The 12,948-nt window shown below is 46.6% G+C and overlaps 1 protein-coding gene across 1 annotated transcript in view; it reads right to left on the bottom strand.

The window, feature by feature from the left end:
• Positions 1-253: 253 nt before the first annotated feature.
• Positions 254-12,948, bottom strand: part of LOC149339805 (peptidase M20 domain-containing protein 2-like) — a 32,932-nt gene continuing 20,237 nt past the window's right edge. Inside the window, exon 7 of the mRNA XM_089551001.1 lies at positions 254-376. Within this exon, the coding sequence (XP_089407127.1) occupies positions 254-376 (123 nt within the window). The remainder of the gene's footprint in view (positions 377-12,948) is intronic.

The raw sequence follows: 12,948 nt of genomic DNA, 5'->3' as shown, positions 1-12,948 counted from the left end.
AACAATTGCCCCACCGTGGATGGCAAAAAAGAAAACTTCATCAGGTTTATATGCAAGCGACGCTTTCGTGAAGGTTATTGGGTGCATCCGCCGATCGCGGACGCCACTGCCAGCCACCGAGGATCGTATTCCTGCACAGAGGCGAACTAGCACTCTCGCACCCATTGCGTGCGGTTTGCGGCTGTGCCAGTAGAAAGCAGTGGTCCAGTTGGGCCCATTCCTGGAGAGGAGGTGCGCGCCGCGCTGCACTCTGTCAGGCCATGGAGCCCGGCTTGCGGGAAGAGGCGAGGGACTCGCTGTCCGAGTACTCGCTGGCCAGTGTGCTGCCCGCGCAGCTGCCACGGTTGGCCTTCTGTTCGCGGAAGGAGCGCCGCACCTGCAACAACACCGTAGATGACTGGTTACGCTCTGATATGCAGGCAGTTAATAATTGCGTCTTTTAGCTTTTAAACGAGTATAGACACCTAATTAATATGTGAATCCGCATTTTCTTCTCTATAACGAAGCTTAAGCCGTCGGTATGCCCAGATTACCCCGTGGCATTCGCCTACGATGGCTAGCTTATCTAAGACAGTAATTACTGATTCGCATCCACCCAAGCCCAGCCATAAGGCTTCAAAGGAAAGCTATGCAGGTTCCACAGAAACTTCGTGGCTAACTAAAAGTGGATGTCACGGGTTCGAATGCCGGATCAGGACTATTTTTTTTATTTTTCTTTGCCTACGAAGTTTCTGTGGGAGATTGTAGCTTTCCTTTGTAGCCGTAAGGCTGCGCTTAGGTGGATGCCAATGAGTAATTACTCCCTTACATAAATTTATTATACCTTAGGGTACTCCCCTAAACATCTCACCAAATAATTTATAATAGAATTTCTCTTGCATGCTGTTTTGGTTTCAACAGCCGAACGATGTGTGACGCCAAAGTTGCTTATAGGTCACGTGGTGCATGGAAAAACTGCGATGTAATCGCTGCTTCGTCGTTTTGATTCACTTCGACGCTACAGCTAGGCTGCCTCAGCAGCCTCAGTGACAACAAATGAAGGAACTGCGACTATATTGCAATTTTTCTATGCCTCACGTGACCTGTACGCAACTTTAACGTCGTAGAGAGGTTGATACCAAAACCGAAACAGTATGAGAGAAAAATTGGATTACAAATTGGTGAACCATATATAGTAAAGTCTTACGCGTCACTGCAAAAAAGAAACATGCCCTAAAATAAGGTGTCTATACGCTGCTGAAGCGTACACTCAGTACTACTCCGTCCAATCTTATATTTAGTAAAATCCGGCAGCTTAGCTTTTAATAGATTTATTGACATTCGTTCGGCGGCAAAAGACGTATTGAGAGGCTTGGATTTGGAATGGAATATTTTTTCTGCCACTCGATTCAAACTAGAGACGTTGATGATAATGTGGGGAGAATTATGAACTCCGTCATCGCTGGTTGGAGGTGGATGGCCGCGTAGTCTAGCCTCTAATATCTCGATGAAAAAAAAAAAAGAAGCCATCGCTGTTTGCTTGTGAACACGAACGGTGGAAGCGATGTACATTTTTTTTTATTATCCTTTTCGAACTTATAAAGTTTCACTTTTCAGCGAAAATAGCTTCTTCGCCATTACAATGCAGTGATAAGTCGATAAACGCCAGCTACCATTCCTCCCGAGCGTCCCTTCAACCTATCCATACGCGATCTATGACATTGTGTACACATGTGCAGTTGTGTACTGCTGGGTACATATGCACATAATTGTGTGCATTGCGTGAAGGGCTCACCTACGACGCTTCCAAAAAGTGTTCCATGCCTTGCACTAGCTTTTTTTCTTTCGATCGATTTTTTGTATTATTCCTACGCAGATGATTTTTTTTCTCACGTCATCTAGCGAACGCAGGAAATTAAATTTCTCGAGATTGCCAGCTTTGCATCATCCCTATTGGCTTAGCCGTGTGGGCCAACCTTCATCGCTTCTCCCGTTACGCGAAGTTTCAAAGAAAATGGCAAGCGATTTAAAGATTCTAAACTGCCTATCCGATATATCCCGGTCTCTGAAAGCAAGAGGCGATTTTCTAGCCTCGCAAAACGTTTTTGGTTACAGGCACACGGTGACCTCATGCAACTTAATTGCAGGTTGCGGGGACCTATGCGCATCTGTACATGATACTTAATAGCCGGTATTCCTACCTAGGAATTTTTCTAATAAGCCCTGTTTGCTGTTCTCTGAGGCCAAAGTGCATGCTGAAATGAAAGAGGAGGGCTACACGCTATCTGAACTTGGCTCAGCGAACCTCAGGCGTGCTGACTCTTGAGCAGACGACGACGAGTTGCGATACGTGACAGTAGCACTTCAACTTTCAGGATGCCACAGAAATGGAAGTGAAGAAAGCCGCGTGTTCAGGAAAGAATTTCGCTTGGAGGTGTAGTAAGCAATTTTTATCTGGAAGGAGCCTCTGCTAGCCTCGATCTGGCACTTATTCACCGCTCACTTTGTTCACACCCAACAATTCTGGACAAAAGCATTTTTGATCGAGAACCAGCTTATGAACGCAATTTTTTTATATTTGCAAGATTTCACTATAACAACCAATTATTACCACCCGACGGCAGTCTTGATTTTTTTTTTTTTTTTGCTATTAGCGCTCTTGCTATCTTCAAAAGCGTTGCCCATTAATTTTCTACGGCAGTCTTAACTGCTCGATGCAATCGATGGCAACACGTTAGAAGGAATATTTTGTTACAGATCAGAAAAATAGATTATTGTCTTAAATATTTCCATAACAATATCTTACCATATTTGAAACTCATATTTTTTTGTCCGAAATATCGAAGCTTTTAGATATCCGTAGGGAGCAGTACGTAGAGCCCGTGTTATTTCAAGATACTGAACAAGTTTGAAGCAAAATGCGCAGTAGTTGCTACCTATATCAACAAAAGTGGTATTCCAGCAGTCTTGCTAGGATGAAAATGCTGCATGACCCGGAAACTCCCCAAGCAGCGCGCGATAAAAGGTAACGAGTGCCGGACTTTCAACACATGGCCAGTTCTCGTACAGTTACGTACAGCCGTAGATGCCTTTAGGGCCAAAAGGATCCCTTGTTGGCCCTATTGTGGAGTTCTTACGCTACCGTTAAGTGGCAAAGCGCCTGAAAAGGTGAAAAATTCAGGTTCTCCTCCTTCTGCAGATAACAACTCCACTACCTTGAGCTCCCTATTACATGATTCGAAGACTTTCGAGCAAGGATGCGCATACCGCGAGATTGGTTTGTGTTCCAAAGAAGTTAACTGGCATTTTTCTTTTATTTTAACGACTCTGTTTGAAAGAAAAAAACTAATATATTTTACCAGAAACCACGTGTGCCGTTTGAAAGGCTTAACAACGCTGTGCTTAATTACACTCGAGAAGCAACGAAATTATTAGCTACTGCCAAGCCGTGAGTTAGCACTGAAAGTTGTTAAAAAGAAGATCGTGTCAAAACGCTGTTAGGAAGCGACACATTGCCATGAAAAACGGCCAGCGCAATGTGTCGTGCTTCCTGTTGGAAAACACGCAGTTTCTCTGCGGGGCCGAGATAACGCGCGAATGAAATTACAGCGCGCTGTACGGCGCGGCAATGTTTGTGCAAATTGCCGAAAACGACACTTTCAGTCGGCGCCGCTGCTTAGATCTGTGGACGCCATGGCGGAAACGGCGAATGTGGTCCGGCCGTCTTTTCCGACTACATGTCCGTAGTGGCGCAAAATCAAGGCGATGAGAAAGAGAGAGAAAAGGAAGGATAGATGAAAACGCGGACGACAAGGAAGAAAGAAACGAACACGAAGAAAGAAGAAAAAGAAGGAGAAAGAGGGGAAGGAGGCGACGAGGGACGTGCCACATCGCGAGAGGAGACGGCAGCAATGACGCCCGTAATAGAGGCCGCCCATCTGGAAGGCTGTCGCCGGTCAAGGCGGCTGGAAAACGGTCGCCTCTTGTTTTTCCGTTCTCTTTTGAGTGAGCAAATCGCCCGCATTTTACAAGCGGGGCTCCTAAACGTAAGTGGGCTGCTCGTGGTAACGTCATGTGCTGCCGGGTATTGGAAGAGCACACTTAGCGACACGTCTCCGAAGGGAACGCGCGAACGAAACGCTAGGAAGGATTGTGTTGCCATCGTAAAAAAGATGTACAATGCCGGAGTCTCTTCAACAATGCGCCGCAAGACATTGGAGTCGCTCGAGGCAGTGCGTCACCCGAAATATTCCTAAAATGGCCTTTAACCAGCTTGAAATGAAGCAGTGACCGTTCCATAGAAATCAGTGCCGCTACCTTAGTGATTGCAAATGGTAGCTGATCCGAAGTGGCCGCCAGAGCTTTGACAGGGTAGTCACGATACTTAAAGCAATCTTTTAATGCTTGTATTTGTTTGATAGTGTGCACATATGCTGCATTTAACGCTTTGGCCTCTTGATGGGAATGGTACCATTCTGTCGGTACGCAGATTGTGTTGCATACTGCTTTTATTGACAACATTCGGCGGTGCGTGACTTCCAGCAAGAAAATTTGCACCAAACGTCAAGGCATCCACAGTGATTCGATGTGCGGCCAGAAATCCTGTTACGCACGTAACGTTAAAAGCAGCGTAAAACACATACAATAAGGCGCCAAGCAGTCCAACTACGCAAGTAACATTAAATACAGCGACAAATAGTTTGCACAAGGTAAAGCGGTCGAGAATCCAATGCATGGTCGAGAATCCAATGCAATGTGGGCGTTTTGTGGTGCTAAGCTTCAGAACATTGTTATGACCTCAACCAGAAACAGCCATACAGTGCTGGTTGCATATCGACATTGGTTACAACAAATCAACGCACTTTTAATAGAACTACAACTTAGCTTTGATGAAAAAGGCAGGCTTACTTGGTTTAACAGTATGAAGGCCCAAGCTTATTGATTCCTGCTATTGAAATCGTAGAGGAAACTAAATACTCGCTTCTCATCCTTATATCTTTAGCTGCCTTCACTGTTTCAATGTATTCATATGGGTTCTTATGCATAAAAAGAAAACAACTAGAAGTTTTCCGAAATCAGGGGATTCATCTTTCTATGGACATGCCTTAAGGCGCTTCCGCCTTTGTTTCCGCACTTCTAGTTTCTTTTCAGAGCTTGCTCTGTGAAAACAGACCACGAATATTCTTTGGAAAGGTAACAGAAAAAGGAAATAAACAGGAGTGCTTAGTTTGGGTCTCGATCTGTTAACTTTCCTGACGAGTGTAATTTTAAAAGTCGTTTTCAATTCAGGTTAACTGTATTCTTTTTTCCTTCTTTTTAGAAACTAGAATCGTCGTTATTTCTGACCATGGTCTCTTTTGAGGGCTATGCCTTTTGGCCATTGAGTTTTCAATTTGTTTCTGCCGGCAGAAAAGCAGTCATTGTAGGGGCAGTAGATTTTGCGAAGAAAAAATATTTCTTAAGAGAAGAAGAAAGAGGTTGAGGCAGAGGGAACCAATGTGAAGCCTAATTCGTGAATAGTTGCCGTTTCGACGGTCGATATGCGAGACGACGCCTTTTCTTGTCTTGCGCTCGAGCGGGGATATTTCTTTATTGTTTCTTTCAAACAGCGCAATATTATAGCAGACGGATTTTATTCATTTATTTAGTCCTCAAATGCCTTTGGGCAAGGGTTTTACATTAGGGGTGGGCGTCTTCACAGAAGAACGTCTTCAGGGTTGGGCGGCTTTACAGAAGAAGGTTTTCAGTGGGAGTCCTCAAATTCGTCGCGCTAAAGTGGTGTACCACTTCTTCAGGCAGATAATTCCAGTCTCTTGCTGTTTGCAGAAAACACGAGTGAAGATGCGATGACGTGCGCGCCCACGGAGGGTATACAGACATGGAATGACTGGTCCGGGATGAAGGGTGGTTAGCGGGAAATGTAGCGGTTTAATCAATTGGAAAATGATAGAACTTATGATAGAGAATGAGCCTGGCTATTTTACGTCATAATTCTAGATTGGCAATATCTGCATTAGTTTTTAGTGCTGTGGCACTAGTATGGCAATAATAGACATGGAAGATAAATCGCGCTGAGAATCGCAGTTCTGGATAGATTCAATGGAATGAGAAAGATTAGTCTGGTGAGGGTCCCAAACTGAGCATGCATAATCCAGCTTACGAGAGATTTGTAAGCAAGGGGTTTTACGGAAGGGCAGGCAAATTTCAAACTTTGCCGGAGAAAGTCAAAAATGCGGTCAGCCTCGTTAGATATTTTCGCTATGCAAGAGGACCACTAAAGATTCTGTGCTGAAAGAAGTCCTAGATATTTATAAGATGTCGCAGAGGAAATTACTGAACTACCTAAAGAACACGTTTCTCATTATTATCTGGTTGGCTACGTCCAATGTAGGACAAAGGCCGTCCGATCACCAATTAGCCCTGTCGTGCGCCAGCAACCGCCAAGTTATGCCCGCAAATTACTAACCTAACCTTACCTGCCTGCCTGACTTTCTGCTGCAAATCGCGTTTACCACTCCGTGACTCTAACTGACCCCAATATCTCAAACTGCGGTCATCTTGATCTTAAAGAAAGTGGTTGACGACGACGGCTTCTCGGCGGTCTAAAATCTGTGACTCTTAAATTTCCAGGCGATCAACTTATTTTTCTTTTGTTTTTTTAGCGCTTTCTGGACTTAGTTCGCAGTCTTGATCGCTATTCCTACTCCGTGGGGTGGCGAAGAATTCACGTTTTACGCATTGTCACAAATCAATGCGGAAAGACCTGCTGATTGCGATTAAGCATAACAAACATTGCGCTGAAGTGTCCCTTTCGTTCGCTTTCGGTCGACAATCAACAATAACTCTGGAAGTCGCTCACCAAGCGTTTTCAGGCGCAGTTTTTCGTGTGGGATTTTCGCGACAGCAATTCACTGCCCTCTGCTATGAATGCATTTTAAACTGCCAAAGATCGTGGAATTCTCACTCTGCTTGCAAACACAAATTACGCAGTGGAAGATAACAAACGGCTAAAGACGAGTCGGCATTCAATGATGCGAAGACGCTTCGAGTCCGAAGTATAAAAATCTTTTAATTCGGTAGCTTTAAAGGCCCTGTTCACCAGAAAATTTGGTGTCGGCGTTGTGAGCGAAAAGTCACGGGCATGGCTCTGGCAGGTGTTCCCCAGAGAGCAACCTAGGAGGCAGGTGGGCCACATAGGTCACGTGACCTGGCAACGTCATCACAACCTGGCCACCGGATAGTGATAAAACTGCCCACTATGGAAGGTGGAAGTTAAAAGAATCATTGGTCGATCGGGAAGAGCCACCTGGGCTACAAGTCACACCGCTGGGAGCACCTGCCATTGCAGGGCAGTGGAGCATCGCTTAACCGCTGCACCACTGTGCCAGGAGGGATATGAGTTCTCCCAGGGATGTATAAATGTAAAATAGATAATGCCCTGCATATATGGCAATTAACCCATTACGGTATCGCCTCATACCCTTAAGGCGAACTTAAGTGTTCGCTCCAATAAGTGGGCCCTCGTAATGGGACTAGCAATGCGAAAACATTGCTACAACTAAAATAAACACGGTCTGACCGAATAGCTAATCGTTAGTTTTAAATTCGAAGTGCCTAATAGAGTCACAAATCGGACCAGCCAGGATCCAAAATAAAACGACTGCATCCAATAGCACAAAAGAATACCAGATTACAGCCGTAAGATCGCTAGAGAGCAGGAGGTTTTAATGAATACAGGAGAGGTGTGCCTGATTGTTAACCTGGCGTGCTACTCCAGTTGAAGAGGAAGGAAGGAGGTGAAAAGGAGGGGAGAAAAGAAAGAAAGGAAAGAAAGAAAAGATCGCTAGGGGTACCACTTCATTACAATAGGCACATCAACTTATAAATCACGAAGAACGGATATGATACGGCTCCTCATTTGCGACAGCTGTTGCCAGGAATTCGAGGCTGCGTGAGTATTATTCAGCAGTTGGTACAGAGTTTGATAGGGTGCGCGAAACACATCGCAGAGCTGAAAGACATCTGGGAAAAAAAATTGATACGTGTTTTGCTCCGCTGGAGCCTACTGATGCAGAAGGGCATTGTGGCAACATCTTGAGCGCGGGTGCGCGTTCTTTTGAAAAAAAACTTTTTGTCCCCACAGATATTGCCCGGAACGACGCTGCTTGTGCTCACCGCGCATTATGCCTTGAGAATCTGCGTATGGAAAACGACGCTATTGGCTGACGGAACTTGCTCAGCAGCATCAACGATAAACGGCGATGGTGACTGACTGTTTTGCTAAGAAAAGTTTATTGCGGTCATCTCACATCGCACTGCACATCTTCATTATTTTTAATTTTTTGCTGAACTTAGAGTTTCGGCTTGAAGAACGGAGGCGTGCGGTGGTTAAACAACAAACGAAGAGAATCACATCGGAAGACACCTTGGTCGTAGCGAGGAACAGCTGAGACGTGTTCATGATCTCGTGGTCCGCTACTGAAGCTTACTAACTTATAAAAATTTGGAACATCTGTGACCCGTAATCGGCGAGCCAATATCCCCCTTGACCAGCCTTCGCCCTCTCGATGACTGTATCCACATTAAACTGCCCGCAGAAAACTAATGGAGCCTTTCTAATCCGACCCCTACTGAGGATACAAAGTTCTCAATTGCGCTCTTCGATGACTCTGTCAACACAAACTCAAATGCTGGTGATATTCTCGTTTCTACTGAAATAGGTCAGTAAGCATGCTTCCCCAAATGCAGTCTAGACGAACACCAGCCCATCGAAGTTGACGACCTTCTTGATATGCGTATTAATACCTTCGGCTCCATATAATGTACTTCCTCTTGAACGAGGTCACACATTCGTAGTCCTGTTAATATACCGGAGCGTTAATCAAGGCCTCACAGAGGGCCAGGGCTTCAAACTTGATGGGCGTGGCTTCCACAGCAGCGTCATTAATGTGCGTTGGAGGAAACTGAAGGATGAGGAGGCCACATGAAGCACACGTGTACTACTCTAAAGTTGCTCCTTATTTTGTTCAGTTTTAGTGGAAGATGGCTCCATTTGTGGAGAAAGGAGTGCCTGGCTCTGCCACACACCTCGATCAGACGGGATTATATTCGAACCGCTTAAGCTCGTTGAGGAAGTCTAAGATTTCAGACTCCATGTCAGGCCACATGATTAGCGTCAATGACTACAGCTGAAAATTCGTTCATACGCAGATATTCATGCGCTGGCTTTCAGCGGTTTTCTGTTTGTTGCCGCAGGAATATCCCATGTCATATTACGGGCTTTGCCGAACACTGTCGGATCAACTCAAACCCTCCGCTTCAGTTTTATACTGAACGGAAGTGTATGCAGGATGGCAACTAGCGATTTTCGTGTGCTATGTCGTGCGTGCACTCACAAGGCCCTGAGATGCCGCGTAAATATTCCGCTGCGATTGCTTAAAAAAAAATCGCAGAAAAAAAGTAAAAAAAAAAGTATGAATCTTTGCGCTAAATATACAAGGTTCTGACTCCGCCGCAACCTGCGCTCGACAGTGCAAAATGTTTCGATCTGGTTTATAACAAGTGCATGACCTGGTCGGCAGATCTCCACGATTTTAAGAAAAAAAAAAAAAACAGCTCATTTGCTTCCATCTTGAGCACATTTTTGAAAGGCAGAAGTGGATGTACAGTCGCGGGTAAAAAAGATTAGCACACATGACGGAACAACAGAGCGCCGGAATGACAACGCGTGGCGCTGCGGGTGGCGAAGAGGCTGATAACGAGAGTGCCGGGCCGTTCCCATTCTACGGTATTAGAGGGGTTCAGCGGACTGCCACGGACAGCAAAATTACTGGCTAAAAGCAGCGCTATCATCTATTGTTCCCGCGAGTTCCTTTTGACAAACCATCGCGGACATAAAAAAACAGTAATAAAAAGAAGCCATCTGCTCATGATAACCGAGCCAAAATAAATGCCGCAAGCACAGTCATGTAGGGTCGGCACTTCAACGCTCGGGCGGTGCACGCTTGATAAACCTTACTTCATGCCGTCCCCCCTTCGCTGCAAACATGGAAACGGCCCGATAGGCAAGTCTGCGTACCGCAGCGCCGCGTGGTGAGATATACGAATTCTGATCGCCAATGATCTGTGCTAATATTTTTTGCTCGCGACTGTACTGTTATATCTTTTGTTGGAACTGCACTCAATGCTTTGTACAAGCCTTCTCTGTACAGTATCCCTGCAACACACGGTCCCTCACAAATTTTGATCTAACTTCTGAAAACAATGGAAGCTAATGTCTCGACAATTTACCCGGAACTTCCTCAAAACGTTTCAACCGGCGGTACCGAGACGGAGCGCATATGATTGTCGCTTTCAGTACTGCACTTGGAGGAGGTGCAAAGCATTCGTGTTCGATGCGTCGCTGAGGAATGTGGTTATTTCCATGCGGAGACTTGCACATCTAAAGTCTGCAACCAGCCGCCACGGTGGCTCTGCGGTTATCGTGCTCGGTTGCGGACTCGAAAGACGCGGGTTCGATCCCGTCCACGGCACTCGCATTTTGAAGGAGGTGAAATGCTAGGGGCCCGTGTAGTGTGCAATGTCAGTGCGCGTTAAAAAAACCCAGGTGGTCGAAATCATCCTGAAACTTCCGCTAAAGCGTCCTTTATAACCGGAGTCACTTTGGGACGTTAAACTTCAAAAATTCTAACCCTGTCTGCGACCTGCTTCCTTCATAACTTGAGTGCAAGATCCAGCGTTCACTACAATCTGCCCTGGAAGGTACGTACCTGAACCATTATTACTGCGCTACCTCGGATAAAGAACAAAACTTTGGGATATCTCCATTGCACTTCGTCCTATTAAAGATCAGGTAGCATGGTCGTGCCGGAGAGGGGATGAGGAAGGTCGGAGACGAGGTTTGAGGGAAAGACAAGAAGAAGAACTTTATACAAGGGAATTTACATATATACAAACAGCAACTGAGAGAACGTCTCCGAAAGAGAGTCTCGAAAACAAGGAGCAAAGCTACATGACGATGAGCTCAGATGGTCAGGAGCTACTCGGCCGTCCAAGGCGCCGAGTTTTATATCCTTTCATTTCCCTGGGCTCCCTAGATGGGGGCCGGGCTTGTCGGGAAAGGAGGGTCCTGAAATTTCACTGTGGCACCCACACACACACTCTCAATAGGGAACACGCCCCCGTCACGTGTTGGGAGAGAGACGGATGCCATCTGCGTCGCGCAGATTCTGGAAGGTTCTCGAAGAGCATTCCTGCGCTTTTCATGTGGTCGCACGTGCGCGGGTCGCTGACCACTTATTCCTGGAAGATGGTTGCTGCTGTCAACTTGATGACTGGACCCGGCTGGCACCCGGGCCCCTTGGAATGTCTAGTACTGCCGAACATGGCAGCTAACTTCTTTCTGTACTGCAGAGCTGGCTGGCCAGATGAGGGGTGGATGACCGACGCCGCTTCCGTGGCTAATTCAGGCGTTTACCCCGCATGCCTTTCGCGACTCATCGGCATTCCGCTGCTACCACGCCGATTTTTTCTCACGAAGGAGGCGAAACGTAACAGACTGCCCCGCCGGGAGAAGGAGATCCCGATGGACAGGGGACTGCATCCGCTGTCTGGAGGGATGTCGCTCGAGGCTGCTTTTAACTGGAGTCGGTCATCTCTCGTTGCTTCTGGAGCCCAGCGCACCTCGAAGGCTTCCTTCGCACGTTCAGGTTCACAAAGGGCACTGCAACGTGACTTCAAAATGACCGGTTCCCTGCTAGCGTTAGAACTACGCCGAAAACCCAACCGGTCAGTCAGCAAGCACGACACAATCCACACTAAGCAATGCCAGCCTCTTTCCCTCTTATTCAGTCATTTAATCCTTTAATCCCTGGGAGTAGTCCAGCAGCACTCAGTGTCCACAAATCCGAACATTACACTGCAAAACCCGTCTCACTTTGAAACAAAAAAGCAAAAACAATATGTTCAAAAGCCTATATCAGGAAAAAAAAAACACCAGTAAGCAACAACTTTGATGCTTATTCTTGCGTTAGGGACCTCGAATTAAGCCATCGGCATTACCTTGGAGACTCCCCTTTTTGTAACGTAGGTCAGTTCGTAATGATCACGACAAGTACGAACACGCTTGTTTCCCTTTCATTCTACATGGCAGCATAGTACCCTAACCTTGCATAACCCTGCAAAGATTCACTCAACCCCGCAGCCAATTCCCCTAATGCCATAAAAACAAAGCGACTCCAGGCGCTTATGCTATTGACCCACAATGGCCCATCTTACTAGTACTTCCGCGTGTCAGCGGACGCTACCACAAGTGCATGGTGCAAAACCCATTGCATCAAAGAAACACTATACCGCTGCTGCGAAAACTAACAAAGAGCATTTCAAAACTATATGTGCTCGAAACTTTTTCCTTCTGCAGGAAAAAAAGAAAAAGCAAACAGCATCGACTCATTCTTAGACTATGCTGCTAACTACCCACTTCGCGACTCGAAGGGGTTGCCCATTCTTCAGCCGCGCCCTGCGCGGTCGCAGACGGACAGTGGCTTTAGCTGCCGACAACCGACAAAAATCGAGGGGCCTAACTGCGCGTTGACACCTGAGAGCTCCACACGCCCTGCAACAACGATTAGTTCCGTACCCCGCCCGCGCGTCTCCAACGTCCGAGCAGCGCTTGAACAGTTGAATACGAGGGGGCGACGGTCGTGCATAAAAGAAATGCCTGCGTGTTCTGTCTCGATTCCAGAAACTCCCTCGTTTATTTTTTTCACTAGAGCGCGTTCTGCTGCGTTCCCTCGTGAGGTAGCAATGCGTGCTTCTCTCTGGCCCGCTGCGTGTTTCACTCGTCCTGCAACAACTTCTGCAGTGTCTCCACAATCGGGCAGGTGGCTTTCGTTTTGTATTAACTCGCCTAGGCAACCGGGCCTTCGTGCGGTGCCTATCGCATCTAGAGTGTCGCGGTGGCAGTCTCCG

Source organism: Amblyomma mixtum, chromosome 6 (genome assembly GCF_055824585.1).
Source record: "Amblyomma mixtum isolate Tamu chromosome 6, ASM5582458v1, whole genome shotgun sequence".
Lineage (NCBI taxonomy): Eukaryota > Metazoa > Arthropoda > Arachnida > Ixodida > Ixodidae > Amblyomma > Amblyomma mixtum.
Note: the sequence above shows the minus strand (reverse complement) of the source record. Positions and strands in the feature narration are given on the sequence as shown.